Raw genomic sequence first — 26956 nt, forward strand, 5'->3', positions numbered from 1 at the left:
AAAAGAAATACATTTTTAGCATACAGCAAGTTGCCTTGAGCAGCTTAAAATGAGAGCCTTTTCAAGTGAAGGTTATATTGAGGATTCAGCTCAGCTAATGAAGGTAAGAACGGGTTTCAAGTCTATCCTCATGCTTCCTGGAATGGCCCTGGCCCCTCACACATTCCACCCACCAACCACATTGCTCCCAACACCTACTTCCCCACAGGATTGCTATAAGCCCTTGGACAAATCATTTAGCCTTCCTTAATTGACTCGTGCTTAAAATGGAAGGGACCTGGCTCTTAAAGTCTCTTTCACCTCTAGGATATTTGATTCCACACAACAAGAATCTTTAATTCCCAGAGTGCTGTGCTGTATTTTATGTGCCCATGTCCTCTTTTGAATCATGGACGACTTTATTAGTTAACACTCATTGTCATGGTTTCTGGTGGATCCTTTTTTTTGGAGATACACTCTTGCTCTGTCACCTAGGTTGGAGTGCAGTGGCATGATCATAGCTCACTCCAGGCCTCCCCATCTTGGGTTTAAGCCATCTTCCTTCCTCAGCCTCCTGAGTAGTGGGGACCAGAGGTGCAAGCCACACTCTTGACTAATCTTTTAATTGTTTTAGAGATGGGGTCTCACTACGTTGCCCAGGTTGGTCTCAAACTCATGAGCTCAAGAAATCCTCCCACCTTGGCTTCCCGAAGTGTTGGTATTACAGGTGTGAGCCATCGTGGCCACAGGAAGTGTTCTTCCCTTGCCCCGAGAAAAACCTGTTTCTGAAAACCACTGCAGCTTCACGGAGGTATCTTCCTTTCTCTCTCCCAATTTACTTCAATCCACAAATGACTGAATATGTGTTTGTTGAGCACCTGGCCCAATGTGTACCCTAATTGTGCTCTTGGCTGTCACTCAGTTCATTTTCAAGGCACTCTTGGGAGGCAGGGGGTATATCAGAGGAATCAGAGGTTCACAGAAGCTAAGTAACTTGCTCAAGGTTATGCAGCAAAAAGAAGGTAGCAGAATGCTGTCAAACCCAAGACTTCTGATTCTATGTCCAGGGTTTGTTTTTGTTATTGTTTCTCTAAACTGAGGTTTCCCAAAGTGGGAGACTCACTCTCCAGGTGTAAACCCAAGCTGGTTTTAGATGGTTCGTGGAGAAGGCAGGAAAAAGAATACTGAATCACATGACAGGAAAGTTGTTCTCTTTTCACTTCTCTCTCAAACATCCTGATTAGTCAAGTAGAAAATGGGCTTGGTGTGAATGTGGCTTTAGTATGTGTTGAATATTTGCTAATATCCCATCTTAACAGAGAGCTGGTCTCAGGCTTAGCAGCCTCAATAGCAATAGGGTTTAGCAAGAATTTAATAAGATATATTTTTATTTCATCTTCTATTTTTGGAACATGATATTGTTTTTCTTCACATTGGTGATATAAACTTGACTTTTAAGAAAAAAATTAAGGGAAAAATAATTAAAGAAAAGTACTGAATAAATTAGAGTTCAGGTGTCTGAGCATAATGATACAAATCATGCATGTGCATCCATGGGAATGAGGCTGGGAGCAGCTCTCCATTGATTCATGCTGCCTCCCTCGCTCACGGGACACACAGGGTTTCATGTGATCATCGTGACACTAAGTTCTGAATCTGATCTTTATTTATTTCCCTTAGAAATATATAGAAGCAATTATAATGAAAGCCATACTTTCCCTTAGACCATTGAGGTGTCCCTCTTAAGCATACATTTTATAACCGAAATCAACCCAAGCTAGTAATGGAGTCTTAAAACCTAGAAAAAATATGTAAGTTTATTGCAAAAGATAATATCCCATTTAAAACAGTTTAGAAATTTACAAAACCTTACATCAGTACATCGTCTTTAAGAAGGTGCTCTATAGATGAGCTGGTATTAAGTTCCAAGGATAGTGAGTACGCATTTATGCATTATTTTTTAAACTACAGAGAAAGCAGCTACATAAACTCCTGCAATTTAAGTTGATGTATTGGTCTTTTTCCTTTCCATTTTATAAAAGTAATTTTTGCTAAATTAATGTCTCTCCAGAAAACCAGATAACCTCAAGTACAGCATTTCTGTAGAATATCCTTGTAGATGTTACATAATATTTTACAAAGAAGCAGTGATTTTCACATGAATAAGTGAGTATGCATTTTGGTATATGTGTGTATGGTGTTTTAAACATAGAGACGATCATTTTTGTTCATCAGGAAAATGTTTATGGAATCCTATTTCCTCATAATGATTTTAAATATCAATTTTTCAGAAGAGAACTCCTTCCCAGTTTCAGGTCAGTGGCCCAAGCAATGCAGTGTTGTGCTTTGGTGTAGAATCAGTATAGCCTTGTCTGGCTGTATTTCTAGAAATGTCAACATTTTCTTTTTGTTGTTGTTGTTGGGGAAGTGCAGAAAATGTCAACATTTTCTAGTCCCAGTTTTATTTAATTCAGTTAAGGGTTCATGTGAGGGCCCCAACTGGAAACATATCTATGACCACATGAGCTTATTAATTTTGGTGAGGTACCTCAAACATGTCTTTATCTTGCCAGGCTAACTTTGGCCAGTAATCCAGCTCAGCTCTGAGTCACTCAGCTCACATAATGTGGAACGTGCTAAGAGTTTATAAAGTAGGAAAGCATATGTTCTTATCTCTATTCAAGAACGGACAAACAGGCCCTGGAAATTTAAGCCATTTGCCAAAGGCTAGTGGGATAGACTGCTTGGTTGCCTGGATCTCTTAATTCTAGGAACAGGGTTATTTACATTCTAGCATGATGCCCGAGAATACAAATTCACATGAAATTAGTGTGAGCAAAGCAAATTAAGATGGAAGCTCTACTACAAGATAAATTTACATAAGAGGTCCCAAATGATTTCACTTTATTGGATTATCTTCTATTCTGTTCTTTTCCATTGCTGGGGCTGATTGAGAGTTGATCGTATGGATACAGGAAAAAAAAAAAATCTGTGACTTTTAGCCAGTGGTAGCATATCTTATTGAAATGTGGCTTCTTAAGTATGACAAGTGTATTTATCTTAATTCTAACATGACTTTATATATTCCGGTCTCATTCTGTGGGCTTAAACATTACACTAGAAACAGAACAAGAACATCTTGAATGACATTCCAAGACTTAAATAGTGCAAGCTGATATTCCTTGCCAAATTTCCCTTTCATTCTCACGGAAATAGCTTTGTGCACTGCATCACTATGACAGGGGAAGGTGAAACCATCGGAGTGGTTTGCTCAATTAGGCTCAATTTGCAGTGGGGTAGGTACATCCCACGAACACACAGGATTCTGTGCTCTGCAAAGATTCTAGCTTAGACACTGGATCTTCAGCCAAGGAAATTACAAAATACCTTCTTCGTTTAATATATGTTTAGTTTCAAGATCCCTTTCTAGCAATGTCAATCTAACCACATGCTGGTAGAGAATTTAATTCAACCAGAAGGAATCTGAGCCTTTCCATCCTACCCCTCATCCACAAGAGTATATTAGCAATTACTTAATTATGTTACTTTAGTAGTTTATTCAGCCATGCAAGTTTGACTGGATCCACATGTATGTAGGTCTTGTCAACAGAATGAGCCAGACCTTGAAAAACTCAGACTTCGGGATAGAAAGATATTTAAAACTAAAACAGAAAAAAACTATATCCTCATCCACAGTCCTGCTAGTTTTTCAATCAGGTGACCATTGCGTGGTCACCAGGAAGGGAGACTGTGTTGATTAATATATGTTTGAACCTATCTACACGGCTGTTTCTGGGATGGAGGGATGAGAAACAGTGTTGTGTTTTATCTTAGCCTTATCTATGTTGCTCATAAGATGTAACTGATGGATAGGTTGCTGGATCTCATGATTTTAAATATTGCAGGTAAGTTAACTATGGAGTCTTAAAGTTCACACTGAAAACAGATTCCACCCATTTGCCAGGTGGTCTTAGGCCCCAGGCAAAGAAGAACGTGATGGTTTAGGGTGGGCCCTGGAACAGCTACAACTGCTGAAATCCTCTTTGAATTACACTTGTCCAGCACAGCCACACCAACAAGTTTATACCTTGGGGTGGCCTGACTCTGCCACAGGCAGAAAGGTTCATGCACCATGAGATGACAGAGCCTTAATTTGGGATCAAGGGGCTAATTAAAAAGGAAAACAACCCAACACACCAGGGTGATCGTGCATTTTATGCCCTGCCCACTTCTCTTGTGCTTATTATGTATGCTGATATCTTAGAAAACTGCCAATTTATCTCATTTTTTTTCTGTGGTACCTGCTTATAACCTATAACCTCCCTCTATCTTCTGGCTCTGCACAACACTATTTTTTTTCTTTTGGGTTGATGAACCCAGGATGGGAGGAAGTGCTTAGCATTGCGGAGGTGTTGGAAGGTGTAGTGTGGGGTTTTGCTCGTGGTGGGAATCTGGACTTGCAACTCAGCATGAGTTCTGGCTAAGTGTGACAGGGAACTTGGCAAGTGGTCACTCTAGTGTCCGTGAAGCCCTCAGCAAGCAGTGGCACGCACTCAGGTAAGGATGGTGGTCAGGTGTCCAGCAGCGACTACATCAGATCCAAGGCTCTTCTGTTTCACAGGCCAAGGGACTCACAGCCCAGGGCCTTTGCAAAGAAGCAGGACAGGCCTTAAGTGCAGTGGATTTCCCATCTCAGGAAGTACATGGAGATGGCGGGCTGGGGGATGGTCCCAACCAGTTCAGATCCACCAGAAGCATTTCTTTTTCACCTTCTTGGTTTTCCGCCTTAAGTCCTGCTTTTCCGGGGCTGGGGGTTCTGCTGGGGACTTTGGTGGGGGCGATGCCTCCTCAACTGGCTCTGCTTCCTCCAGACTCTGCAAAACTTCATGGAACCTGCCTTCCTGCTGCCGAAAATCATACTCTACACTGAAAAACACAGAGAGGAAGGAAGGAAAGTAAATTCGAATCAGCACAGACTGATTTAGCATCACTCAGCCCCAATTAACATGGACGAGCATGAGCTTTGGGATCAAATCCTAGATCCTTAGGTACCTACTGGCTGTTTGACCTTGGGAAAGTGATGCCACCTCTCTGAACCTCTAGTTCTTCATTGATTGAATTGGCACCTGTAATGCCTTCCTCACAGGGATGTTATTAAGGGTCAGTGAGACCTGATGGCAAGTGTTCTGTAAATATTGGCTCCAGTCTCTCTCTTAATCATTAATGGGGTTTTTGCATGTGTTATGCATGAAAACTGTCTCATTATTAAAAAATAGGGATAATACAGAGGAACAGACAAGAAAACTGGCAGCTCAGTTTCATCATCTGTAAAATGGAGGTAATATGAGCACCTATCTCAAAGGCTTTCTTTGGAATTAAGGTGTGTAAACTGAGATAATACAAATGAAGTGCTCAGAGTAGTGCCTGGAGTGCGCTAAGTCCTCCATATGTGTTAGCTTCTATTACTGCTATCATCATCATCATTAACATAATTTCTACCCATATCTTATGCCTTGCTCTTTGAATTGCATCTCAACTTCAAGATGTATCTTGGAGAGCTTTACATGTAAGACTGCCTTGCAGTATTCCTCAATACGATGTATTTAAATATTCCTCTACTGATGGATGGACATTCCCAACCTGTTTTTTGTTGTTGTTTTTGGCTATTTTACTTGTGTGTTTTGGTGTCATTAACATACAGACTCCATGGTCCTGTGCTGATTATCACAAACATTGAGGAGGTAAAAGTGAACCTGTCGCAGACCAGGGGTCCCTGAGGTCAGGGGAGGTGGGCTTTGAACAGAAGTCTGTCCTGTGGGGAGTGGGTGCTGATGCTGTCTGTGACCTCCGCATGTCTGGGAGTCAGGCCAGCAGACCTCAGGGGCTCTCAGCCTGCTTGCTCACTCTGGCTCACCCTCCCCAGAACCCAGAGAGCTGGGGCAGAAAAAACGAATCCTCTTAGACATCCCTGTGGGCTGAGCACGGGTTCCCTCTGTCCTTAATTGTCCACTTTCCTCCATGAGGAGGATTTACTTATAGAGGAGTTTTCAGTGCCAAGATGCTTCTAAGAAAGCTCTTAAGCTTTTTGATATGTTTGTTACCTGGTTTCATACCAGGGGTCTCAGAAGGCCCAACAATGAGGAGCCAGCATGAGAGTGTGGAAAGTGGAGGAAACGCGGTCATGAAAACAGTGCATTTTCCTTGTTTAGCCAGGAGGAAAATGAAATGTTGCATCTGGAAGACCAAAGACCCCATGTTGGTTTATGATGTGGCATGATTGGCCAGTGCCTTTATACCCAGCAAGGGCTGGAAAACAGCTGTCATTAAAGGGACATCTGCCCTTGCTTACTATCCCCATGTCACCTCCCAGGGCCGGGGACCTGAGTTCGTGCTGCTGCAAAGGCATGTTGCCATTGCCATGCATGACAAATGAAGTCCCAAAGGATGCCTTGTCCCTGAGCATTCTGAGATGGAAGAGGCAGGGCTGAAGAGTTAGAGGAGGGAGGGGGCCCGTTTCATAGCAAGACTGATGGGGTGTTAGTTCTTAGGGAGCACTAGGAAAGGGTATCTGATTGTTTTGTTTCTGTATTTTTCATCCAGGCTTGCTTCTCCTGCACTTACATCCCTTCTCTTTCTGTTCTCCTTGGCCCTCTCTATGGAGACATAATCCTGGCTGGATGATCTACAGGCCATTATTATATTAAATTAGAATTATTATATTATGGATGAAACATAGGCTGTGTTTTTTAAAGCAAAGCTCCATAGTTTCACTGTGAGATCTTGGGGAAGTCATTTCCCACTTCCAGGCTGTTGTGTCCTCATCTGCAAAATGAGTAGTGCCTACGCAAAGGATCTCAGTGAAGCTTAAATGCCATGTGCATATACAACACGCAGCACAGAGTGGGCACCAAGTATTCAGCCAGTCACTCGACAAACATTTATTGAGCATCTTCTTTGTGGCAGGCCCTGTTCTGGCTGCTGAGGAAGGAATGGTAGGCAGACAATCTCCCTGGCCTCCTGGCACTGCTAGTCCAGTGACTCTGTGTCCTCAGTGCTGGCATCAGTAGCTGTTAGAGACCTTCTAGCCAAAGCCCAGAATTTGCCAGGCCAGTGGGCAGAGGCATCTGCAGACTCACATACTGACTCTCTGTTTCAGGAAAAACTCTCAAACCATGTTTTTCCTCTGCTCTCACACCACAACAACATCAACACAGAAGAAGACTTCTATGACCAAATGTGTGGGAGTTTCTCCCCACTACCAAGCAGTGGCCACCAGTTGGGTGTCTTCCAATTCAGTCCCAGCACTATCTGCCCAGAGATAGCATCAGATTCCACAGATTGGGGGCTCAATCCCACAAGACTTCCCCCTTGTTCCCCCCACTTACAAGTCTGGGACCCTGGAACTTCTGACTGACTAGCTTCAAGTTGGGGTTCCCAAAACCCCTTCTTTGGGTTTGATTAATTTGCTGGAGTGGCTCACAGAACTCAGGGAAACACTTGCTTACATTTACTGGTGTATCATTAAGGATATTGCAAAGGATACAGACGAAGGGATGCGTGGGGCGAAGTATGGGGGCTTTGGCCCCCTGTGTAGCACTCATTCTTCCAGGGTATGGGCAGGACCCACTCTGGAATCAGTCTCTTAACCCACAATCAGATTAGAGTCCTGCCTTAGGCAGGTGACAGGAGGACAGGAGAAGGTCAGAGAGAGAGACTCTGTTTCCTGAGGCCTGCTCCTGAGGCCTAACTCACCCAACATGATAACAAAACATTTTAACAAGGGCTATGGGAGTTATGAGCCAGGAACCATGGGTGAAAACCTATCTGTCTGTCTATCCATCCATCCATCTATCTAATCTATCATCTATTATCTACGTATCTATCATCTATCATGTATCTATCATCTATCATTATCTATTATCTATCATCTATCATTATCTATCCATCATCTATCATTATCTATTATCTATCTATCTATCTATCTATCTATCTATCTATCTATCTATCTATTATCTATCTATCTATCTATCTATCTATCTATCTATCTATCTATCTATCTATCTACCTACCTCTAGCATCTATTTGTCTATCTATTGATCCCCCACACATGTAGATCACACACATATCTAATCATAACATCACAGTCTCTCCTTCCAGGAGGCGTCACCTGGTACTGCACCCCTATTTGTCTGGGGTGTGGCGGAGTGGGTTTCTGTCTGTGCCACCTGTACCTCATTCTCCCCAGTGGAAACTGAAGGAGATGGATTGAGAGCCTAGTCAACCCCTGCATTGCAGCAAGGAAGGACTTTAAAATGGTGAGTTGCAAGCTCTGATTCTCACCCCTCTAGCACCAGGAACACACATAGTTCACAGATAGGGGACATCTATGTTCACAATGCTCCTAGCTCCTGAAATAGCCCTGCCCTCCCTATTGTGGCAGAAAAACAATCTTCATCATAAAGTACCAGATGGAGCCAAAGAGAGTGGGTACCCCCTCTAGGATTTTAGGAGTCTAAGATTTTCTTGTACAAAACATTCCATCCATCATCAGTCCATCCTGCTCTGGGCCTGACACTGTACCAGGTTCCAGGAACACAACAGTAAGTTAGACAGATGTGGATACTGTCCCCAGTGTGTTTGAGATAGGTGATTTAATAACAATTGCTTTCAAAATATACTTCTTATTTCTCTCAACTACTCCTACTTTCCAATTCTTCATCCATATGCTTCCACCAAATTATATGAACACACACATGCACCAACTGCCTTCCTCTCCTTATATGTGAAGTGTCTCTGACTTCATAATTCAAATAAACAATGACAACAAACCAGCTGAGTTTGACAAGACTTACAAGTGTCCTAATACCTGTTTAAGAAAAATAGGCTGGGCACAGTGGCTCACGCCTGTAATCCCAGCACTTCGAAAGGCCCAGGTGGGAGGGTTCTTTGAGGTCAGGATTTTGAGACCAGCCTGGACAACATAGCGAGACCCCATCTCTACAAAAAATAAAAAATTAGCCATGTGTGGTGGTGTGCAGCTCTGGTCCCAGATACTTGGGAGGCTGAGGTGAGAGGATCACTTCAGCCCAGGAAATTGTGGCTGCAATTACCTATGAGTGCACCACTGCACTCCAGCCTGGGTGAGAGAGTGAGTCCCCATCTCAAAAAGAAAATGATGTTAATGCTCTGGATGATTCCAGAATGTGTATAGAATGGGCAGGCCTGGGTAGAAAAGACCGGGAGATGGAACGGAAACTTTGTCTCCTGTCACAACTTGAAGCCCAGCCCAACACAGAGGATAGAGTGAGGGCCCCAGAGTTGAACCCTCTTGGGTTTGAATGGAGGCTGCAGCACTTCCTGGCTGGGTGACCCTGGGCAAGTTTCTTCTCTTCCCATGGCTCAGTTGAACTTGGGAGTTACACTAGCTATCTCGCTGGCTGGCTGTGCAGATGGAATGCAATAACAGGTGAAATCACTGCACACGGAACACTGTCTCGGCCCACTCCACTATTCCTCACTAGGTCATTTGCCTTCCCATCTCAGCTCCTCACATCAACCTTCAGCTCTTCAGTAGCTGCACACCTTACCAGCAGCATCACTCCTCACCCCTCCCCACCCCTCCCCACAATCTACATTCAGGGAAGAATACACTCTCTATGTTTCTATGGAAACACAGCAGGGTTCCATTACAATCACTGGATTTAGGGAGCTCCCCACTCCCCTCTTGTGACTGCCCCCACTGGTCTTGAACAATTTAAAGGGGATTGAAAGTAACTTTCTTTTCAAGGCCAGGCAAATAGCAGGATATGGAGAAGGGTATGTGCTTCGGAAAGAAATTGATTAATGTTTTTTAGGCCAAAGCAATTTATTAACATAAAGGAAAATTGCCACTTTTCTTTTTATTCATCGGTTTGACACACTACAGTTTGGAAGGCAGGAGAGGGAGTATATTTTGCTTTGGTGGCAGCTGCCTTATAAATGGGGAGGGACAGAGCCCTCTCATCTGCTTTTTATCTTGAGGCTGGGTAGAAAAGAGAAGATGCATTTCTACTTCCTACTTAGCTACTACACCATGCTCAGCAACCCCTTGCAAAAAGGAGTAAGTTGCCAACTTGGTGAAAATTGAAATTAATTCTTAGCAGAGGGTTGTTTGCAGATAGTGGGAGAGACTCTCTGCTTTGGCTTTTAGCTCAAGGATCCAAATAGCACACCAATAACTTTTCTGACCTCACCTCGCTTTCACTGCTTCCACCTACTCTCTGTACCCTCCCATCCTTACCATCTTCCACCCTCCATATTTCACATATGCTGTATATTCCATGCAGGATCATAAGAAGGAAGACAGGTGCAGAGTGCTGAGTTTGCAGAACCCTGGCTTACAGTGGAGGGCAAAATTGTTACAATGCAAGATTCTGGACACGAGCCTTTGAGCCCAGGGCATTCAAGGTCTTCCTGAGGATGCATGGGACATGGGACTTGTGGTTCAGGGATGCTCAGTTAACTGCCTGAGGAGCCTTAGAGCCCTTCACATCCAAGGAGATGTCTGAACACGGAGCCACATTGCGTTTAGAGAGTGAGCTATGTGCAAACCAGAAATGGTAAGAACTTTCAGGTTTCCCTCTTGAGGGCACCTCACTAATCTAGCTTACAGATCAGTGCTCCAGCCATCATGCTCGATGAAAAGCAGAAAGATGTTTTTCTAGGTAATTGGAAGCAGCAAGAGCCCCAAGTCATGACTTGTCTGGAAGAAGGAACAGTGAGTAACAACTAGCAAAAAATAGATAAGCTCATGAGCAAACAACAGAGCGAGGTTTTGGATGCAGGATCTTGGCTGGGTAAACTGAAGTTGGGTGAGCCAAAAGGAGATAAAAATTGATGTAGAAACAAATAACAGAAGCCTCTCAGTTGTATATAACTTTTGAATTTGCAAAGTGTTTTAGATCTGTGTTCTTATTTTATCCTCATGATAGCCCAGGAAGATAGGAAGGTTGTTGCCCATTTAACAGACAAGCAAGTTGGCAAAGGGAAGTCACACTAAGTTACAAGCAGAATCTAAACCCTATGTCTTAGTCTGCTTGGGCTGCTATAACAAAATACTATAGACTGGGTGGCTTATATGTAACATACATTTTATTTCTCACAGCTCTGGAGGCTGCTAAGTTGAAGATCAAAGTGCTGTTAGTTGGGTGCCTGTTAAGGGCCCTCTTCCTGGTCTATAGACAGCTGTATTCCCTCACTGTGTCCTCACGTGGCAGAAAGGGTAGAGGGACCTCTCTGAGTTCTCTTTATAAGGGCACTAATCCCATTCACAAGGACTCCAAGTTCATGACCTAATCACCTTCCAAAGTTTCTACCTCCAAATATCATCACATGGGGCATTAGGAATTAATCTGAATTTGAAGGGTGCACAAACATTCAGTCTATTCACCTGGTTTCCTGATACCTAGTCCTTTGATTTTTCTGTTTAAAGAAGGATCAAATGTTTTAGCCATGGACCTAACTCTTTCTAGCATTTTATTCTAAGGAGAAGAAACAAAAAGAGAGTACGTGGGCCACATTAGATTAGGACACATGGTAATTTAAATGGGCAAAAATAATAATTATGATAAAAAGAATGATGGTCATTTACGGAGTGAAATCTATGTGCTAGACACTATGCTACAAGTTTACACTCCTCTCATGAATTCTCACACTCTCATGGGATAAATAATATTACCTTCATTTTATAAATGAGAAAACTGAGGCAAAGAGAGGTTAAATATTCTGCCAAGGGCATGTAAATATAAGTGACAGAGTCAGAATCTGAACCCTGACAGTCTAGCCCCAAAGCTTGTATACTAAGATGCACTGGACTGAAAGAACATAGTAATCTGCATCTGTATGAAATCCTGATTGCAAAATATGTAGGGTGGTGGGGTTGGAGATGGTGGCCAAGGCCTGGTGCTCCTGGGTGTCCTCACAGTCCCCTGTGGAACCAGACCTAAACTGGGGCTGGGGTGCATGGGGGACCCTTTATGGACCAGCTGACCAGTCCACCTTGGAATAATCTTTCTCAATTTCAGGGCAGCCTTGAAAAGGAGGCTGCATACCCAAAAAAGGTGCTCACCTTCTAAGGAGGCAGCCTATTGAAGATAATATCTGGGGTCAGCAATCTTGGGTCTGGTGTAGGCTGCTGATGTCTCCAGTGAGCCATTTTGCACTTCCTTCTCAGCAGTGGGTCCTGCTCTTTTATAAAGAGACATGCTGACAAGCCACTGCCATCAGCTACATTTTAAGCAAGTTGGCCGAGAAGTGAATGATTCATGGCGTCTCCCTGAAGACAAACCATCTTCCAAATTCCCCTCCACTTCTTTCTTCATCTCTTGTTGGAGCATTTCTGTGGTCCCTGTTTCTACAGAACCCAGGTGCACCACTGATTTACTGACCTCCCGCAACTTTCTCTTTTAAAGAATTAGCTGTAAGAATCAATGGATGCAGCAAGGGTAGTTTGGTTCTTGTCCATTTGGATAAATCATGACACTTTGGAAGGCATCTCTGGGAAAGAATTACAGTCTCAGATCACAGGAACTTTAGTTGGTATGTTTTTCTCTCCCCATCCTGGAAGGGATATTGTTCCTAAGACTTTCTCCTAATGACCAGTTTGCTCATTTTTTATAGGGTTTAATTTTGTGCTTCACAACTTGCAGCTATTTCAAATTGGCAAGTCTACCCCTTCTCCTAGGGCATCTATCTGCTGTTGGGTCTTCAGAAAATCACAGGTTCTCTTCTTGGCACATATATAAATGGGATCAAGCTGCAGAAATCTCTGCTGATAGCTATCTCTGAAAGAAATCTATGTTTTGGGTTCTGTGACTCTGTGCCAGGAAGATCTGCATGTGAAGCCCTCAGAAAGGGTAGATCATCTCCGAGAAAGTTAACACACTTATTCACTGATGATGCAAGGTCACAAGGAAAGAGGGGAAGGGACAGGAAAGTCTCCTGAAAGTAGGACCTGGTTTTGAGCCCTGGCTCCCTGGGATCTTGGGCAGATCACTCAACCTCTCTGAGCCTCAGTTTCCTCATCTGTAAAATGGGAATGTTAATCCTATCCACATTTTAGGATTGTTAGGAGTCTGGAATGAAACGATAGACATATAGTGTTGGGCAAAATGCCTAGTGCAGTAGCTGATTCAACAAATGGTAATGATTATTACACTAACTTGATGGAGAAATAAAGATCAGATCACTCTGTGATCACCTGTGGCCTCTGTGCCAGCAGCCACTCATTTATTATTCCTCTGAAATATTCAACTCGTGTAATTTTATATTTATGGCATGTTTCAGCCTCTTTTGCTATTAATGCATTAAAATAGGTTTCATTTTTTATTACAGATAAATTGCTGATGCTGTAAATCCTACTTCTTTTCCTTTACACTCCAGGGAGAAAAATAAAGGGGTAAAGCCATTCAAGAGAATCAGGGAATAGAGACAAATGTCTTGGGAATCGCCTGTTGGGACTCAGAGAAATTTTACATGTACCCCAAACTTCATGGCTGTTTCCCAAAGAGACAATTTAAGCTGTATTTGCTATTGGTTGTTTTGGAGATGCTCGACGGCATTGCTATGACGTTCACAGCCTAGCATTTGAAATAGTGTGGCTCAGTCCATGTTGGAATTTGATGAGAGCTGCAAATGCATCTGTGATTACTAGAAAGAACAGATATGCTGTGTGCCTTTATCATTATTTTTTACTGTGGACTTCATTGCTGGCCAGAGCGAGGACTGTGGCTGGAAGACAAGGTTCTCAACAGTTTACCTGGCTCCACGCTGAGAGGGTGTCATAAGCAAATGAAAGGAAAATACTAAATAATTTAAGTGAAAAGTTGGTTGCTAAATCCATAGGACTGAGTGCATATTGCATTTCTAGAGAAATGCCTTTTTATCTGGTTAGGTAATAGCTTTAAGTGGCAGGCAAGGCCAGAGCTCAGTGGCCAAATCGCTTAACCAAGAAGGAAACTCCCAGAAGCACTCTCAGACCACCAACCGTGTAACCTCAAGCGGCTCACACAGCTCTCTGGAGCCTCTCTCTCCTCAGTGATGTGAAGCCCTTGCTGTTCTCTTGCAGGGTGCACAGCTGTGAGGCTTTGGCCTGCATTCCAGGGAGCCTCCTTGTCATACTCTGAATATGAAAACTGTGAGGGGGATGTGCTAGGAACGAGAATCCTGGTTGCTAGATACAAAGGGAGGCTCTTGCAGAGAATCTCCTTTACAAAATCCATAAGTTCTTCTCTGTCTGGTCCAGAAGAATTTATGAGTGGATGCATCAATAATGATTAAAATAAAAAAGCGGCCGGGTGCAGTGGCTCACGCCTATAATCCCAACACTTTGGGAGGCCAAGGTGGGTGGATCACTTGAGGACAGGGGTTCAAGACCAGCCTGGCCAACATGGTGAAACCCCGTCTCTACTAATAATACAAAAATTAGCTGGGTGTGGCGGCGGGCACCTATAATCCCAGCTACTCAGGAGGCTGAGGCAGAAAAATCACTTAAACCTGGGAGGCAGAGGTTGTGGTGAGCCGAGATTGTGCCACTGCACTCCAGCCTAGGCGACAGCGAGACTCTGTCTCAAACAACACCAAAAAAGCAACCAGTGGTCTGTGGAGTTTGAGAAAATGAGCAGGTGGTGGTGGCAGATCCTGCATGGCATTTAGCCTCATGCATGGTCCTTGCTTCCCAAGCAAGGGGTGACCATACCCCTGTTCTGAAGTGGGGATGTAGTGGTAATGGTCAGCATTTGGACACCCACTTTTACACGTGTCTGCTGTTGACCCTCTAGGACCCACCAGAGGGCAGTTCTTAGCATTTGGTCTCTTGGCCAGGGAGCAGAATTAGGCTTTAATTACTCTCAACCTTTGTTGGAGGAAAAATGTCAGCCTGGATTGCCAATCAGTTTCTGATCTCAGATGAGGCCTGAGGAACTGAGAGAGGCGGGAGGCAGGAACGGTTACAGCTGAATCCCCTAAGTATTGCATAATGCAAGCCTGGGCCCCAGAATGGCCTGAGAGGGACTCCTTTTCTCTTCTCATTGGAAACAGGAGGCATCAGAAGATATGCCTGCTCCACGAATAATCCTCTCCTCTCTCTTCCTTCCCTCGCCCTTGCCTCCATTCTCACCTGTACCCAACATATATAATTAGGTCTATATATGATCGTCTAACCCTAAAATCAAAGCCAAGCAGAAAGGTAATTCATCTTTCCAAAGATATAGTAAGAACTAAAGCTACTTTCTGGGCTATTTTACAAGCAAGTATTTTTTATTCATGGGCTGATCGTCACGAAACTTTCTGGTAAATCAACTGTCTTCTTTCAAGACCCTGATTTTTTACCTAAAAAAATCCTCAAGCTTTATTTGAACCAATCTTTCCCAGGGAGCTTGCTGCAACTGGAGATTCTCATCCTCCACCCCACACTCTGATTCAGTGGCTTTGGGGCTGAAACCCAGCAACCAGTTTCCATAGACACCCAGGAGGTTCCAATGCAGATGGTCCATGACCACGCTTTGGGAGCACTATCTAGAGCCTACATCTTCAATGTAAACCCTCATGATGCCCTTGGCTAAGTGGAACTCAGTGATGATCGAACATTTCACTGAGCCCTAATATCCTTCAGATGAGTCTGGCATCTGGAAGGCAGCATGCTATGGAATCTGGCTTGTTGGAAGACAGAACTGTTCTGCTGTGGCCGTTGCAATTACTATTTCCAGAATAATTGTGCAAGTGCCTCACCTCTCTCAGCTTCAGTTGCCTAATCTGAATGTTGAGCAAGTGCCTGACCCTTCCTGAGCATCAGTTCCTTCATCTATAACATGGGGGTACTTTAATCAATCTCATCATTGTGGGGATTAAGTGTGAAAACAAAAGGTACTTCAAGTGATCAGTAAATAATGGATCCTCAGTAAGTGGTAGCTCTCTTCTTTCTTTCCCTGAAGTTTCAGCCCAACAGATCTCTTTCGTCAGCTGTTATCATTGTAAAAATCATCAATTAAAGTCAAATAAACTGGCCTCCAATTATGAGGATTTAATCTGAGTGTACTTATTTCCTTTTGTTGAAATTACCACAAATTTAATGCCTTAAAACAACATAGATTTTACTCTTATAGTTCTGGAGGGCAGAAGTCCTCCAGAGCTGTAAATCAGAGTGTCAGCAGAGCTGTGCTCTTTCTGGAGGCTCTAGGAGAGAACACATCCCTTGCCTTCTCTCACTTTTAGGGGCTGCCGTGCCTCCTGGCTTGTGACCATGGCACTCTGACCTTTGCCTCTGGCATCACATCTCCTTCTCTGACTCTGATCCTCTGGCCTCCCTCTTTCTTTGCGGCCCTTGTGATTATACTGGGTCCATCCAGATAACCCACCCTGCTCTCCTCCTTTGAAGTCCTTCACTTCATTTCATCTGCAAAGTCCCTTTTGCCAAATAAGGTCACATATGCAGAGGGTCCGTGAGTTAGGATGTGGACACCTTAGGCATTATTATGCCTACAAGCCTGGGTTTTGATATTTAGCATTAGACATTTAGCAAGAGAACCTGAAGATCTGATGTTCTAACTCCTCCCAAAGAGATCCCTGGGACAGTTCAGACACCAGAGAAAGGATATATTTTCACCTGGAGGGAGTTTTATGGTTCCCCACAGTCAAACTTTGCCTTTCCCACCACAGCCAGGACAGAAGTCCTGGGCAATAATGTCTGATGGCCTGGAAGAACAAGGGTTTCAATGTCCTATGAAAGTGCAGCAAGCTCTCTGAGTCATCAAAGAAAGGTTCTCTCTTGAAAGTATGTGGCATTCCAGTTATTTTAAAACTGGCAATCCATGGGCTTACATTCAGCTTGAAAAGATCCGTTGAGAACCAGCTACATAGAAGCCCTCCTTCCTAATAAGAATATTTGCTTAATCCTTCATTTCCTCACCCAAGGGTGATGGTGTACACTAATAGTAACAATGACTTTACTTCTGGACAATCTAAACAGCTGTCTCAAGTCCACTACTGCTTTTCCTTCCCCTCCTAGTTAATAGAGTCATTTCTTTCTTTAATAAGAACCTACTAAGCACCAAGTATGTATGAGACACTGATCCATGACTTTGAGAGACTAGCCATTTGCTGAAGGAAAGAAGCATAAACACTCTATTACAATGCAATAGGATCAGTGACCTAGCAGACGAGGGCTCATGGCGTGGAGGTCCTTCTGGGGAAGGATTGGATTGTGAGGTTGTCCAGATAACTGACATTTAAGCTGCAAGACTAAGAAATATCCACACAAAGCAGGGCAGAAGAGACATCCCAGGAAAGCAAAGGAAATTATGCAAAGGCACGGAGGAATAACAGAACCACCAGCTGAGCACCTAGTTCCCCATGGCTGGAGAGGAACCACAGACTACCTGAACCAGGACAAGATTGTTTAGCAGGGGTATGACATGGTCAGATTCTATTTTTCAGGGGCAAGTTAGCAATCTGCATGGAGGATTACTTGAGATAAGGGAAAAGAGACCTATGTCAAAAAGGTCAATTAGCATTCAAGTGACAAATGATGAGAGCCTTTTTTGAACCTGCAGCAGAGGAATTGGAGTGAAGGGGTCGGATTGAGCAGTTGGAATCACTAGCTTATTTGGCGTATGAAGAGAAAGTCAAGGGGGACTGGATATCTTTATGGAGTTGCCTCTTGGTCAATGGTGTTGAACAAAGTAAATATGGGAAGAAAATTAATTTTGTGGTGAAATAGGTGTGTTTGGGGATATGAAGTCGAAATGTCTGCATGTAGTTGGTTGAAAATTTTAGATAGATAGTAGATAAAGATAGATTGATACAGATATCAGATAAAAGGTAGCAGAAAGTGGTGCCACAGAAATAAAGTCCATGAGTGCAGTTGAAGTGGTGGGAAGAGACTAAGGATAAGAAGAGGAGCAGCCTGTCCAGGTGGACCCTGGACAAACAATACCTCTTCTATTTCTCTCACCTCTCTAGCACCTTTCAAATCCTACATGGCCAATCTCTCTCTTCACCCACCGAAAACGGTAAGGTTGCAACTCTGTCTTTCCAATTCCTGAACAGCATGCTTGGATGGGAGATGAAAAGTTTTCTGGGAAAGACCTCTTATTATTTTCCTTTAAAACATATTGGAGACATTTTACAACTTAAACCAAGCAGTTTTTTCCTGGGAGTTATGTCTAGAAAAGAAATGCATGATCTCTGTAGTCAAAGACCTCTAAAGAAGCACTGCTGACTATTTTTAGCATGAACATAAAGATGAATGCTGGAGATATGGCTGGAAAAGTAGAAAAGGGGGTGAGGGAAGGAGGAGCAAGTGGCTTAGAGGGACCTCGTGCCCTTGAGAAGGTGAAAAGGAGCCGATTCCTTAGGGTACCATTTCCCAAACTTCTATCACTCATTCTCCACCTTCATGGTTTTTTCAAGATTCTCCATACCATCTACACAATTATTCATTTCACTTTTTTTCTCTAAATCTATTCACTTTTTAAATTTAAAAACATGTTTTATATAAAATAGGCAATATCACTTTTGGAAATGCAGACCTGCATCAATTACAAAAAGTATTTAAAAGGGCTAGTTTTAAAAGTTAAAGCCTTCAATAAAAAAAGTAAAAATAATTGTATTCTAGCTAGATAACTATTGCTTGCTCAAGGCTGTGAACCTGAGACCTGCTCTTTCTTTGCAGAGAAATGTGATAAGCCAGCATTAGGAAGGTTTTAAAGATGTTCTAGTACCAAACTCAGATTTTCCCCTCGAGGTTATTGGAAGGATTGAAATAAATTTGAAAAGAGAACAACTTTCTTACTAAGTAATTTAATGTTATTTAATCTTGGATACCATGGTGGCATTCACTCAACCCTTTGGGTAACTTGTGCTAGGATTAATGCTAAGGAGAAGTGAAGGGAGTGATTGGGGCCAAAACAGCCTGGAATCAGCTTGTGGTTTAGAGCCAATTGCCACTCACTTCCTGTGGAGTCTATGGTAGTCAAAACCAAAGGTTCCATTCACCTCGATGTACGGAATTCCCTGCAAGCTCCTGAGAGCCATGGATAGAATCTCTAGGCATTGGTGTTAGGGCTGTGCTCTTGGTGAGATAGGATGTATCCAAGTGTTCAATGGTAAGAGGAGAGCCAGTGAGGCTTAGGGAGCAGAGAGAACGAGTTAGATAGAACCAGATGACCCCACATGTCTTGATAAGAGCAAGCAGCATAGCCATAGCCTCCAGCTGCTGGAGCCTCTGGGAAATACCACTTAGGAAACCATATGCATGGCTAACTTAGCAGCAACATCTCCAGAGAAGAAGACCCAGTGGGCAATCCATCATGCGCCCATCTGCTTTATGTACAGTGACATGCACTGAGCGCCTCCATCATCGGGGAGAGAGATTGCAGCTTAACAAGGCCTGGGGATGAGTATTTCACATCACTTATTCATTCGTTTCTAAGATCTGACTTTCCAGAACACAATGCAAGTTTGAAGTCATTTGAATGTTTTCTAAAAAAAAAAATGACAACTCTCATCTTCCCGCCGTTACTACGATGGGGCTGTTGTTCAGATCTCTTTGCTTTCATCAAATTAATTGCCTGTTCCCTCGCAATGGCTTAGATACAAGGATATAGATTCTGTCTGGGAGAACAGTCTGGCTTTGAATGGTAATGAGGGATATATGCATACAATTGCTGTTCTTCTGGAAAGGAAGGGGTGCATGAAGCTTTGCTAACCATCCAGGGGTGTAACTTAATTTAGAATGTTTGCTGGAGATGTTTGAAGTAAGTGCTAGAAAAATGCAAACATTCTCAGATGTGTTAGAAGGTCATAGTTTAGCCAAATATTGTCACTTTTAATTTGGCTTAGAATATCAGAATGTCAGAACTAAAAGGGACTCTTGGAACTATTAAAGACCCTCATTTTTCAGATGGGGAAAATGATTTGCCCAAGTCCAGGTCATGAAACTCATAGTAGACTTGGAAATCACCACTTGCCCTTTTTACTTACATAGGCCAAATAAAAAATCATTTTAAGGTAATAGAAAATACATTGTCTGGCTCCGGAAGAGAAGAGAGACTATCCAAAATTTAAATAGAGGTTAGTTCAAATTAATTCTTCTTGTTTATAATGAATAGTTTTGTCCTCTCTGTCTAGACATTTAATACTTTTTGTCCTCCGAATGATTAGAAAATTTGTTCAAGTTAGAAGATATTAAAAAAGATGCAGCAAAAAGAGAGCAATTGATGAAACTTCTGCTTAGGCTTTCCAATGCTGCAGGGCTCTTCCAGGGCCCTCTTTTTTAAAGGAAGACTTCACATTGAGGTGAAAGGCATTTGTCTGTGAGCAGTCCTGAATCTTCTGTTATTTGTTTAAAAACAGGTGGCTCCTCTTTGTAAGGAGCTGACAGGTTCAATGAAAAGATGCTCAAGGCCCTGCCCTGCTTAAGGCAAGCGCCTCCTGCCTTCCAGGCACATGGTCTCTTACTCAGTGAAATCTCAGGATTCTGCCAGAGAGAATGTGAAGTTTTAAAAGAAGACATAGGCAACCCAGTTAGGGTCCAGTTTGCTCAGGCCCTGAGCTGCCAGTTTTCAACAAAAAGAGAAACGTAATAGAGAAAGCAAAACTGTTCACTTTGGTCAACAAAATTAGGTGTCGTCAATGGAAATTACTGCTTTTGACCACTTTTCTACTATGCCATGGAAAGTGGGCTTCCAGCTAAGGGGGCATTGATATTTCTGGTAAAAACAGGTATAAGCCCTTGGATTTGTACAGGTATAAGCCCTTGGATTTGTACAGAGGTTTGCAGTTACAAAACACATTCACATATATTATTTCATTTGGTCTTCATGGCAAGTCTGAATAGGGATAATTGTTCCCTATTCAGATAAGGAAAGTGAGCCCAGATTAAGTTAGCTGATGTCAGACTAGGGGATTAAAACACAGATCTTTGACTCCAAGTTTACACTGTATATCATGTTTCCCTTTTGTCACTTATAAAAATTTACTGCAGCAAACTTACTCTGTGCTAGAAGGAAATGACATACTTAGAAATGAACATAAAGTTCTTATCATGGTTCTTGACTGTGCCAAGTAAGTGCTTGGCATGGCATAGCTACTGTTGAGGAAGAGGTAGTGTGGTGGAATAATTAAGATCACAGGTTTGGGATTTGAAAAATCTGGATGTGAGTTCTGAGTTTGGCCCTTTCTGCTCCCAGAAAATGCTCTATGTGAGCGAGACTGAATGCCTTAACTTTCCTGAGGGTGGAATGAGATGCAAATATGCGTGCCAAGCTTACCATGATGCCTGCACTTAGTGTTTGATAAGCATAGGAATGATTACATCAAAAGGGTGTGCTCATAGACTTTGTTCTAAGGAAACAAAGCAATCCCTGCCTTGGAACCAGATGTTAACATTTCATAGTTAAATACCTTGTTTTTTTTGGTCTCAGATATTCAAAGCCCTCCTGTTTTTGCCTCTCTTGACTTTTTGCATTTAAAAGTTTGCTAGAGTGTTCAGCGGACCCTATGGCTTTATGGTCTACAGAGCAGGCCTCGCTTGTGGCCAGGTACCTGTATATGATGCACGCCGTGTTCTGGCAGGTACTGCAATTGTTGAGATCTTGGCCAGTTCGATAAAAGTTGCGCCTGCAAGACAGAGCATTTGCTGGATAAATCTATGCGCAAAAGTCACGTGGGCCACAAACATTCAACCTACTGGTCCCTTAGTCCCTATCGCACAGCATTCACAGTGCTCTGAAGTTGCATGGCTGTTACAAATAAGGAAACAAGAAAGTCATGACAATAGGAGCTCACATTTCTAGAGGGCTTTTATACATGTTAAAGATTTCTCAAGCTGAGAGTTTTTTCATGCTGACAACAATCCTGTTGTGAGTTGAGGGATTCTGCAGGTGAGTGGAAGGGAGGTTATTAAAACTCCTGACCTCTTAGTTCAGTACATTTCATTCTGCATCATCACAGTGTTTCTCTCTTATACGGCAGTGCTGATTCTGATTCATACAGCAAACGCTAATGACTTCTCTCTCCTACTGTTTTCGATGAGCTTTAGCCATTGCTTCTTCTTTGTCTTTAGAAAGCACTTTCTGGAGGGACGAGCATTTCACATCTAAACAAATAACTGCCTTTTCCTCCTATACTGGTGCTGAGTCACCCAGGAAAGCATTTTGTGACTTTTTTTCTCTTTGCAGAAAATGAATTGTGCAAAATGAATTGTGACCTCATTTCAGTTCCAATTAGTTGGTCATGGATGGGCCAGCCCAAGTCATCAAAGTAGTCAGTACAGGGGAAGGTCAATAGTAAGATGAGTGGCCATCTCAAGTCCTTCGTCACAATGACACGAAGAACAGAAATACTGTACAAATGCAGTAACTTGCTAAGAGGAGGGGGATGGGGAAGTGCCTTCCTGCTATCATTTTCCCCCATCACGTATCAATGGAACCCTCATCTTCATAAAAGTCATTTTTGATCCTACTGCTTCATTGCTGCCTTCCCCATTCTGTTAACAACTGAAAACAAAAACAGCAGTAGAAATCCACAAAAATCCACCAAAGCCTCGAACTAAATGAAATTCCATTAGAGAAAAGGGAGGTCTGTGGTTATGATTTGGAGAAACAACAGTGCTTCAAACATTTTGGAGACATTTTTACTAAAAGAAACCAAAGCTGTCTCTGCCCCTGTGTTGGCAAATGACTTCACCCAGTCATTTTAATATGAAAAAAAAATCTCCTTACCCTTCAGTGAGAGCTCGAGCTTTCTCCAAGTCTTGAATTACATTCAAAAGGACTTTAATTTTCTCTTGGTTCGAGTGCAGAGATTCCTCCACGGATTGCAGTCGGCCTTGGAGGTCGCAGAGTTCACCCCGTGCCAGGTGAATTTGATTAATATCACTAATCTCCCTGGTGCTCTGAAGTTTGGTCTCACTCCTTGGAACAGAGGATGGGAGGTGATTACTTCCTGGACAGTTTGGAAACTCCAGTGTGTCTGACTCGGTGGGGTTGTTTGCCGTCTGCTCCTGACACCCAGGGGCAGATTTCGATGCACTGTTAGTTTTGAGTGACACCAGATTCTGGTGATTGTTACTTGATGAAGGACAGTCTGAGGCTCTTCCTGGGTGGGCTGGCTGGCTGTGGGAGCCTGGTGAGGGGGAACTGTGAGTCCGTGGAGGTGAAGGAACACACGTTTCCTTTGACTGAGATGACAGTGGGCCAAGGTCTTTGTCATCCGAGTTGTCTTTGGGCAAAAGCAATTCAGGCTTAAGTTTCTCTGTGCCTGGTGTGTGGCTGGCAACGCTGGTGGCATTTAAGCAGGAGGTGGATTTTTCTGAATCTGGTGGAGTCACCCTTCTCCCATCACCTGGACATGTGTCATCCAAAGGGTGTATGGAGTTACTCACTTCAGCTGACCTGTCTGGGCTGAGAGCAGACTCTCTAGCTTCCCAGGAAGGACTGTGATAAATATCATCTGGAACCTGAATGGCAGCTGTGGCTTTCTCTAAGGACCTCCAAGTTCCTGCTTCCAAGCATATGCTAACAGGACCATTGCTTTGCACCTTGGGGACCCTCGGGAGGAATGCGTGGGACACCTTGACCCTTCGAGGCCCATCCTCAAGATGTTGAGCCAACCTTAAGTAGGCAAGGTTGGAAGACACAATGTCCTGTTCAGAGAGGTTGCCGTTGACCTGGATGGCACTTTGGGATGCTGTTGGCATTTCCACCAGGGACTTACTGGCTGTGAGTTTCTTCCTTTTGAAAACTGGGAAATGCTTCCTGAGACTGGGGGAAGTTTGGATCGCAATGTTGCGAAAGCCCCCTGCCTTCTGGGACCTGGGGAAGGAGAGCGAGTAGGTGGGGGGATGATGGTGCCTGGTTGCTTGAGTCTTCCCCATCACAGCCGGGTCTTCTGGAGTTCGGACGTCAACCTCAGCTAGGCCAGTTGGATTCTTAGTGGTCCCATCTTCCTTGAATCTCACCTGCTGGGATTTGCTCCTGCGGTGGTGAGGTTGTTTCACAAACTCCACTGATTCTAGACTGTTACGCTTTAGAAGCACAGGTCTCACTTTCATATTTTGCTGGGCCATTGAGCCTCAGTGGGAAGGATCAGGACCATACACTTCTCCTAGGCACATCTCCCCTTAGGTCTTTGGAGCAGTATCTAATGATAGTATTTCAAACATAGAGAACTGCTGGCCAGGATGGAGTGGTCCTCTCCTCTTAGTATGGAAAATCCTGTTGGCCATTCCCAGCCTCTCGAGTCTACGTAGGAACTATCTGTAATGCTTTCCCTGCAGTTAAAATACTAATTCATTGTAGTCATAATTTCTCCTTGGAAAAACAAATGAGTTAGGCTAACTATTAAACATCTGATCTACCAAGAGAGCTGGTAGGCGGTTAATCAAGGGAGGCTGGCACGCGGTTCTGATCTTGGAAGAAGCTGGCTGTCTTGAACAAAAAGACAACAAAAGTACCATTTAGGGGGGTAGTGCCAGACTCCCAATGAGTGAATTCCAAAAGAAACCTGCTACATCTAGAACATACAGCTTTTTGTTTCCCAGAGCATTAATTTCCAGGGTGAAACTGCAGGAAACTTAAATGCGTCTTCTTTTCATAGCAGGTAAATAGGTGGAGAAATAAATGACCTGGAGGTTTGCTTCTTTGGTGATACATGATGCTCCCAAGGAAACATTCCCATTTATGTCAATCACAAATTCCTCCTTTGGGGCCATTGTTTTCTTTCATGCTGTCTCTCTTTTCTTCAGTGAGGGAAACTTATCTTCCTAAATAGCCTCACAAAACCCAGTGGGGTATGACCAGGACAGGATTGAGGAATCATAGGGGATTCAGTGGGCAGAGTCCCTGTTGTGGTGTCTTGGCCGAAGTTCACATGTGGGCACGGTGAGCTATGTCTGCAGCCTCCATGATGATGTATGTTTGCTTGGCCTCAGGGGCTGAGGTCTGAGACCAGCTAGGGTCTGAGATCTGCAAGCAGGCGAGGAGCACCTGAAAGGGAAGAGACAACAGTGGCCACTGAGAAGGCAGTTTTTGTGGACCTGGAGGATTTTGAGTGGAGGGTCTAGGAATAAGTCAACCACGTGGCCTTTCTCTCGGTTCTCTTTGTGAACCAGGCACTTTGTGGGTGCAGGGCCTTGGAACAAAATACCTGTCTGCCTGGACCCTTTTCTCTCTCCACTTCTGCACAGCACTCAGCCAACTCCTGTTCATCAGTCAAGTCCCAGCAATTTCTCTGGGAGCCTTTACAATGACTCCCCCTTACTCACCCACCCAGTGCCAAGACCACATCAAGACCCATTGTACATCCTCGTCACATTTTTCACAATACAAATTACAACTGTTATTAAATAAGCATTTGTGTATGTATTTATTTAGTGTGCATCTCCTCCACTACCCTGTAGACTCCAGGAGGGCAGAGGCTGGAACCATCTCATTCACTGCTTGAGCATTCCCAGCCCTCTTTCTGGCTCACTATAGGTGCTTAAGGAGAATTTGTTGAAAAAGTGGATGGTTGGATGAAGGGCAGGTCCTTGTGAATTAAAGAGAACCTGGGCATGAAGAGGAGTGAAGATCCTGGGGTATCCTGCTAGGGCAACAGGACCTGTGAACTCGTTCTGCTATGACTGCAACATTTATTTAAGGACAAAATTCTCCCCTGATGTCTTCATTTCTTATTGCTTTTCAGGAGATAAATGTGCATGAACTTCTCTGAGGAACAGCTACCTCATAATAATAATAGCCACCATTTATTGAGCACGTACTTTTACCATGCTGAGGACTTTACATGCGTTAATTAAAACAACTCATATTTACTGAGTACTAACTAATGTGACAGATGCTGTTCTAAGCACTTTCCAAGCCATAACTCATTCGTTAATCACAAACTACTCTATAAGGTAGATAATATTTTTGTCCCCGTTTACAGTTGAATAAACTGAGGCCCAGAAAGTTTAAGTAACTTGCCTAAACATATCCTACTGCTTTTCCAATATTGCATTATCTCATTTAATCCTTACAAAAAATCCATGAGGTGCCATTATCCCCCTTAGACTTACGGGGAAAATGAAGCTTAGAGGGGATAAGTACTCAGTAGAGGAGCTAGAATTTGAACCTAGGTGTCTGTCATTCCAAAGTCCGCATTCTTAACTATGAAGTTATGCCTCTGCCCTTTTGGGATCTGCATGATATGTTGACAGTTGCTAAGAACAAGGGCAAAAGACCCTTGCAGGTCTGGAGAGATCTGCATCTCTCTTTATAAAGAAAAAAAAACCCCTCTCTTTCCTTATAAATTACACAGTCTCTGGTATGTCTTTATTAGCAGCATGAAAACAAAATGAGCCATTGTGGGACAGAATGAGCAGAGTTTCATGAGCAGGTGGTTCCTCATTTGCCTCACCTGTTTGAAGAGCAGGGTTGGCTTCTGAGAGTGGCATTGTCACATACCTCTCTGAGGAGATGAACCTACTGGTCCCGAGTTGCTTTACACAAAAATTCCAAACAATGCAACTTTTAAAATTGGTTCTATGTTTCGGTGACTTTGTGTAGGACTTTTAGGTCTGGGAGAATCCAGTAGACAATTTCCTCAGTCCATGACTAAATCCTTTCTGCATCTTCCTCCTCAGATAATAATTAAGCCTGCCTGGATACCTGTGATAATGGGGAGCTCAGTACCCAATTCCCTAGTCCATAATAGTTATTTTCATTAATAGTAGCAAATATGTATTAAAAACTCACGGTTAAATGCTATGTTAGCACCTGGCGTTTAATCCTCAAAATGACCTCCTGTATATTATCCCCATTTTGCAGAGTAAGCAGTAGTTGAAATTTGTGAGATGGTCACATGCTTGAAAACATGCAGTTCATACTCTTCATCTTTGTATTGCAGAGCCTAGGTATTTATATGTCTACTTTTTAGGATTTCCTTGACTAATTATTTTTTGCCT

At 43.2% G+C, this 26956-nt stretch overlaps 2 protein-coding genes across 3 annotated transcripts in view; one reads left to right on the top strand and one right to left on the bottom strand.

Annotated features, from left to right (window-relative positions):
• DOCK2 (dedicator of cytokinesis 2) overlaps positions 1–26956 on the top strand; it is a 448549-nt gene that overhangs the window by 227411 nt on the left and 194182 nt on the right. The window lies entirely within an intron of this gene.
• Positions 1782–25001, bottom strand: INSYN2B (inhibitory synaptic factor family member 2B). Its single transcript, XM_032158601.2, has 3 exons — positions 22737–25001; positions 21559–21633; positions 1782–4905 (listed from the first exon to the last, which is right to left on the bottom strand). The coding sequence occupies exons 1-3, from the start codon at positions 24080–24082 to the stop codon at positions 4719–4721; spliced, it is 1608 nt and encodes a 535-aa protein (XP_032014492.1). The 5' UTR covers positions 24083–25001; the 3' UTR covers positions 1782–4718.

This window comes from Hylobates moloch, unplaced genomic scaffold, assembly GCF_009828535.3.
Source record: "Hylobates moloch isolate HMO894 unplaced genomic scaffold, HMol_V3 SCAFFOLD_6, whole genome shotgun sequence".
NCBI classification, from domain to species: Eukaryota; Metazoa; Chordata; class Mammalia; order Primates; family Hylobatidae; genus Hylobates; species Hylobates moloch.